General features: G+C 49.7%; 2 protein-coding genes across 5 annotated transcripts in view; both read right to left on the bottom strand.

Annotated features, from left to right (window-relative positions):
* LOC138161923 (carcinoembryonic antigen-related cell adhesion molecule 1-like) overlaps nt 1–6,284 on the bottom strand; it is a 332,874-nt gene that overhangs the window by 205,640 nt on the left and 120,950 nt on the right. The gene's annotated exons all lie outside the window — the stretch shown is intronic.
* Nucleotides 1–6,284, bottom strand: part of LOC138161930 (carcinoembryonic antigen-related cell adhesion molecule 3-like) — a 29,703-nt gene that overhangs the window by 22,832 nt on the left and 587 nt on the right. For 3 of the 4 annotated variants that reach the window (XM_069089021.1, XM_069089022.1, XM_069089019.1), the window contains exons 2-3: nt 5,086–5,442; nt 710–818 (exon numbers count right to left, since the gene is read on the bottom strand). In XM_069089021.1, the coding sequence (XP_068945122.1) occupies nt 710–818; nt 5,086–5,442 (466 nt within the window). The remainder of the gene's footprint in view (nt 1–709; nt 819–5,085; nt 5,443–6,284) is intronic. The other variant, XM_069089020.1, reaches the window with a different exon arrangement.

The raw sequence follows: 6,284 nt of genomic DNA, 5'->3' as shown, positions 1-6,284 counted from the left end.
TTCCTTCCTTCCTTCCTTCCTTCCTTCCTTCCTTCCTTCCTTCCTTCTCTCCTTCCTTCCTTCTCTCCTTCCCTCCTTCCTGCCTCATATCTGCCTTAATGACTCTTGGCTCCTTTGTTTTGGGGAGTAGGGTGGAGCTGGGATGATAGTGGTGTCTCCTTCCCTGTCTTCCTCCATTGAGGAAGTGAGAGACTGTAAGAGATGATTAAGCGTGGGAATGGGAGGGGAAATGAAAAACCTAGAAAGAAGGAGGAGAGCCCCAAAGTGGGCCATAGTGCAGAGAAACAGGAGATTTGGGAAGGAAGGGAAGCCAGGACATAGAAGCTGCTGCGTGAGTCTGGGAGTGCTGATGCAGGCCTCTCACTGGTGTTGCTAGGAAGGCTGAGGCCAATAGACCATAGTGCCCTGCTCGATTTCTTGTGCTTGTTTTCAGCACTGTCCAGCAAGGCTATGGAAGGCTCTTGGGGAGTGAGTGCCCTCCCGGCTGCCTTAGGCAGAGCAAACTGGCCCAGGAGGGCAATGGGGGTGACTGAAGCTCTCCAGGAGATCAGCCCGTGCGTGACTACAGAAATTCCAGCCTGGGTGAGGTAGGGAGACCCAGTTTAAAGAAGTAAATGGGTGGAGGGAGTGGAAGATAGCCTTGGGTTCTCTCCTCCAATTTGGGGACCTTCGTCTTAGAGAGAGAAAAACTAAGGACATGATGTCTTACCATCCAGCCTTTCTGATACACAGGATGTAGATGAAGACTCCGATCATGGCCTCAATCACGGCTCCAACCAAAATGCCAGCTTTGATATTTCCTCTGGAATGCAGATCTGCTGTGGAGAGGGATGGGGAAAGCGAAGAAGCATTTATTATACACCTACTATGTGTCAGGCAATAGGCTAAGCATGTTTACAGATATTATATCTTCACCTGAGATGTAGGTGCTATTATGATCCTCATCTTAAAGGTGAAGAAACTGAGGCAGACAGGTTAAGTGACTTGTCCAGGGTCATACAGCTAGTATGAGTCTGGAATTGAAGTCAGGTCTTCCTGCCTCCAGGACCAGTGCTCTATCTACTTCTCCACCTAGCTGTCTGTTATGGGAATGGGAGTCTGAAGATCTTCCCTGCCCCTTGGACCTTTGATAGGCTTAAGTGACTCTTGAGAACCTTCCCAGATTTGAAAATATTCTCTGCCCCCTAATAGGCTGAATGTGGTCACATGGAGCCTGTGATGGGTGGCCAGGAATGCCCACACCTTGTTACTTTGTGATTGGGCAGTGGGTCAAGAGGGTTGTGACATTCTCAGAGCCAGGTGAAGGCTAAATATACCCCGATGTGAGGTTTTGCTTTGGGGCTTACTTTGAGAAGAGTTGTGTGATTTGGCCAGATGAGACTCTGGGCAGCTGTTGAGCCCCCCCCCCCCCAAATTTGAAAATCCAGATGTTGATGCTTCCCTCTCTGGTAACTGACTAGGTATGGATGTAATGGTCAGACAGCTGGAAGCCTGTCTGCTGATGTTTCTCTGTCTGTATTTTTTGTTTGCTTGTAACCTATGTATTCTCTGAAGTTCAGGGTGCTCACCTTTTCCCTCTGAACTAGGTAAATGACATATGTTTGATTAAAGCAAGATTGTTAACCCATTTTGAGTTGCTTCCCTTTAGAAAAGCAGATCTAGGAACCTGTGCTAGCAGCCATCCTGGGGATGCTGGGGTGCTTGCTGCTACACTGTCTAAGAAAGAAGAGAAAAGGAGTATATAGTGATGTTTTTTGGGTGTGGGTGTGGGGAATGAGAGGAACCTGGGGAAAGATTCCCTCTATAAAGCAGACTTGGCCTGTGCATCTTACACAGTGACTGTCTCTTGGTAGGGTTGTATTGTCAGTGTCTGGAAAACATCCAGGGAGTATTGGACAGCATATTAGGCCCAACATACACTGACATCAAGCTCATTGGGTTCCCCCAGACTGGTGTCCTCTTCTTCATCCCCCTCTCTTGCTTTTTTATCCCTGAAGTTTGAATTAGAATTTTCTTTGAATTTATTTATCTGCCCTGTCCCTCCCCTCACACATCCAATCACTGGCTATGATGTTCTCCCTAATCTCATTAAGTATTTGTGTGGATTTTGCTCCCTTTTCTCTGCTTCTATGATAAGTTTTCACCTCTTCTTCCCTAGACTGTGGCAATAATTTCCCCTGGTCTTCCTGCTCCTGGGCTCTTGACTCTCTCTAACCCATCATTTCTACCACCTCATAAATAATCTGCCTAATTCCCTGCTGGGACCATGTAACTCATCTTCCCCCAAATCCTTCAATGGCTTCCAGTGTCTACAGAATAAATGACAAACTCCTGATCCTGACATTCAAGGCTCTTCACAATTTGGTTCCCACCAACCTGTTGGGTCCTTTGGTATATTTCCATCTGTATTCAATTGGTCTACAATCTAATGTTTTTATTTCTTTGCTTAATCCATCTCCCATGTTTTGGATGGACTTCTCTCCTCCTCTCCTCCCTCCTTCAAGGTCGACCCCTGTTGACTGCTCTTTTAAGAAATCTTTCTTGGCTCCCAGACCCTCTCCCACTTAATTGAATTGAAAGTGCTAATGGAGGAAAGGTAACCACTCACATATCTTGGGCCCTTGGACTTCCTATAACTTTTCACTGTGAAACAGGAAATGCTAGGAGGAAACTGAGACTCGGGGAGGAGATGTGACTGTCTTGTTGAATGTCAGAGCTGGGATTTGAGAGCTGGATTCCTGACCCCAAGTCTAGAACTCTTTCCATGGTATTACGCAGCCCAGTCTAGCATGAAGTTAGGATCAGAACCTGGCTTATTCTTTTTCTCGGCAAAGGGTCCCAGCCATCTGGCTGCTTCTAGTCCTCCCTCTGCTAATTGTCTACGATTTATCTTCTAAAGCTTGTTTGTGCCTAACTGTTTGCATGCTATCTCTCCTATTAGATTATAAGCTTTTTGAGGGCAGGGACCATATTTTGCCTCTTTTTGTTTCCCCAGCACTTAGCACAGTGCCTGGCATACAGTAGGCACTTAATAAATGCCTATCTATTGACTGATTGGTGAGAGCCCCGTTGAGAGGAAGGGGCAGAGTGGGTTCCATTTCTGCTTTAGCTCCTCCCTTGGGCTCCCTTGTCACCCTCTTTCTGGCCCCCAAGGGAGTCTGGGAGCCTTAGTTTCTTTTCCCCAATTCCTCCTCCTGCACTACTGTGCCTTGTACTCATGAGGTGTCCAGCAGGGGCTTGTGAGCGACAGGCCAACAGGGCCCTCTTCCTCTCCCAGCTGTGACTTGCTCTGGCCTGCCCCCCCTCGCCCACTACATCAGCCAGAGAATTGTGGTGAGTGCTGCTCCACAGTATGAGGAAGCAAGCATGGGGCCCCTGTAGCTGGTAGCTATGACTGCTCCCCAACCTGCAGATTCCAGAATCTCAGTAAGAAAGGCCCTCAGGTGGCCTCTGTGGCACCTTCTGTTTCTAAGTTTCTGTGGCTCTGTGCCTCAGAAACAATTTAACCCAAGCCACAGCAATAGTAAACCCCTCTCCATTTTCCCCGACAAAGCATCAACTAGCATTTCCTTGAATACCTCTAGTAATGGGGAGCTCACCACCTGTGGAGTGAATCTATCCCCTGATGGATAGCTCTCATTGTCGTGGTGCTGATTTGGAGCCCAAACAAGCTTCTCTGGAACTTTGCTGCATAATCTGCTAAGCTATAGAAACGTCACCTCCTCCTGCTGAGGGTAGCGGGTCCCGTGTTTGAGAAGCCTCACCTCTTCCTGGCTGTTTCCCTGAAGATGGAGTCAGCTAGGTCCATGACTCTGGTTCCAACCCCACCCCTAGGTCCCCAAAAACACAAGTATTCACTGCACCACGTCCCCACCTGAATCTGCCTCCTCCCCCTCAAGGCACTGGGAGTCCAGGCATGGGGCTGGGTCTGACTGATCTTGGGTTGCAGGCAGCCAGTCTACTCTGAGCCCTGGGGGAGAAAGCAGCCTGGGCCCGAAGCCCACTAGACCAGGCTGGCGGGTGAATCCCCCAAGAAATGCTCTTCTCCTCTGTGGTCTTTGATACACCCCATGTCAGGAGCCCTGAGCCTGTCTCCCCAGAATGGGAGGGACCGATCCAGCTCCCTACTCTGGCGGAGAACTGAGGAGAGGAAGACAATTGATTACCTCTCAGCTCCTGGCTACCCCATACGGTGCTCAAACCCTGCTGCACCTATTACTGCCTATGTCCTCCTGGGACAATTTCCTTACCCTCCCTGGGCCTCAGGTTCCTCATCTGTAAAATTAGAGCCTTGAGCTAGGTGGCTCAGTGCCCAAAGCACTGGGCCTGGAGTCGAGAAGACCTGAGTTCAAATCCAATTCCAAGAAGACCTGAGTTCAAATCCAGCCCCAGGTGCTTATTAGCTGTGTGACTCTGGGCAAGTCACTTCTCCCCTGTTTGCTTCAGCTTCTTCATCTGTAAAATGGGGATCATAATAGCATCTACCTCCCAGGCTTAGCACACTGCCGGGCACATAGTAGACACTATATGTATAAATGTTAGCTATTAGGACATTTCTAAGGCCTCTCCTAACTCTAAATTAATGATTCTGTTGAACCATTTTTCCCTGTGGAGGACTCAAGCGTTCTGTCTTTCTCAAGTGTCCCCTGACTGACTGTCCCAGGTTTTCTAGAGGGACCAAGGCAGGACCTGGAAGCCAGTGTCCAGATCTGGGGTGGCTCCTATCTCCCTAAAATAGGACAGACTTCAGTGTCAAACTGACTTCACTTTGGATGGTATGTGGAAGCGGGCAGTTCCTGAGTCACTTCTCAGGGTTCAGGAGAGGGAGCCTCAGGTCTGCGCTCCTGACTCACACTCCCAGACACTTGTCCAAGGGAAAGAGGCATGGAAAGGCATGCCATCTGGCCCCTGTGAGCCCTTGCCCTGGCAGATCTGGGCTTGGGGGTTCTCTGCTCTCAGGACTCCTCTCTCTGGCTCAGGTCCTGGCTTCTCCTTGCCCCTGGGAGTAGTGGCTTGGGGAGGTCTCTTGCCCCACACGGAGGGAGGCTGTCTGAACTGTGGCAGCCTGGGAAGGGCGGGACTTACCATACACCTGCAAATGTGTGCACACTGTTGTGACTTCATATTCTGAGTGAACGACTTGTATAATGTAGTCATCATTGTCACTGAGGGTGAGGTTGGGAATGAGCAGGGAGCCGTTGAGGAACATCTTCTCCCGGCTGTTTTCTGGTGTCCGCACTCCGGTCGGGAGATGGTAGCTAATGATCTGGTTGAAGGATTCTGCTGATTTTCGGTACCAGGTATACCTGTAGGCAGCCTTTGAGAACCCCTGGATGGACAAAATGACTTCGCTGCCCACTATCCCATAGGGTGGGCTTGGCACAATGCTGATGAGATCATCTTGAGCAGATGCCGGCTGGATCCAGCAGCTGAGGATGGAGGCTGAGAGGGGAGGAAGGAGGCAGAGGTCAGTAGGGTCCCCATGCCCTCCTGAGGGGCCCCAAAACCGAGAGGCTCCATGTTTCCAGGGTGAGGGTGTCAGTGTTTGTCTGTCTCCATCTCCGTGGAAGAGCCAAGCATTTGATCTTTAACAAAAACCATCCCCAAATTCTTCTTCATGGACCACCCAGGGACTTGATAGTCCAAACACAGCAGGGAAATTGATGAGTCAAATGGTGGAGCTGAGGCTAAAATGGGCTCTTGAATCACAGGATTCAGGACTGGATGGGCTCTTAGAGACTCCATGGAGTCCAATACCTTCATTTTACAGATTAGGAAACTGAGGACCAGAGACTTTATCTGATCTGCCGCATTTGAACCTAGACTTTCTGGCTCCCAATTCAAGGCCTTTTCCTCTACACTCTGTGCATACCTTAAGACTGACAGAGTTTTATTCCCAAACATCCCTGGGAGGGAGGTTGGGCAGGTATAATTCTTCCCCATTTTGCCAATAAAAAAAAAATAGGTTCAGAGAAAGTCAGTGACTTGTCCATGGTCATACAGCTGGTAAACATCAGAGCTGGGATTTGAACTCATGTCTCCTTTTCCTCTACATATGGACCATCCCTTTGCCTCTGTGAAGATGCCCTGGGTCTTGTCTCAGGGTATGGCCCTGAGCTGCTGGCCCCTGCCCCTGGTTCAAGAAAGGCTCCCAAGCCTCCATCTGGAGAAAGTGTTTCTGGGACAACCCCCAAGGTCTAGTCTGGTGCTTGGGCTGATTCCTTGCAGAATCTCCCAGCCTCTGTCTCTCTCTTCTTGCCATACCTCCTCCCTCCCCCCCCCCC

The sequence above is a fragment of the Petaurus breviceps genome, unplaced genomic scaffold (genome assembly GCF_028583685.1).
Source record: "Petaurus breviceps papuanus isolate PSGF00001 unplaced genomic scaffold, PetGlider_PUasm1.0 185, whole genome shotgun sequence".
Lineage (NCBI taxonomy): Eukaryota > Metazoa > Chordata > Mammalia > Diprotodontia > Petauridae > Petaurus > Petaurus breviceps.
The sequence above is the reverse complement of the archived record's forward strand: the minus strand, read 5'-3'. Positions and strand labels throughout refer to the sequence as shown.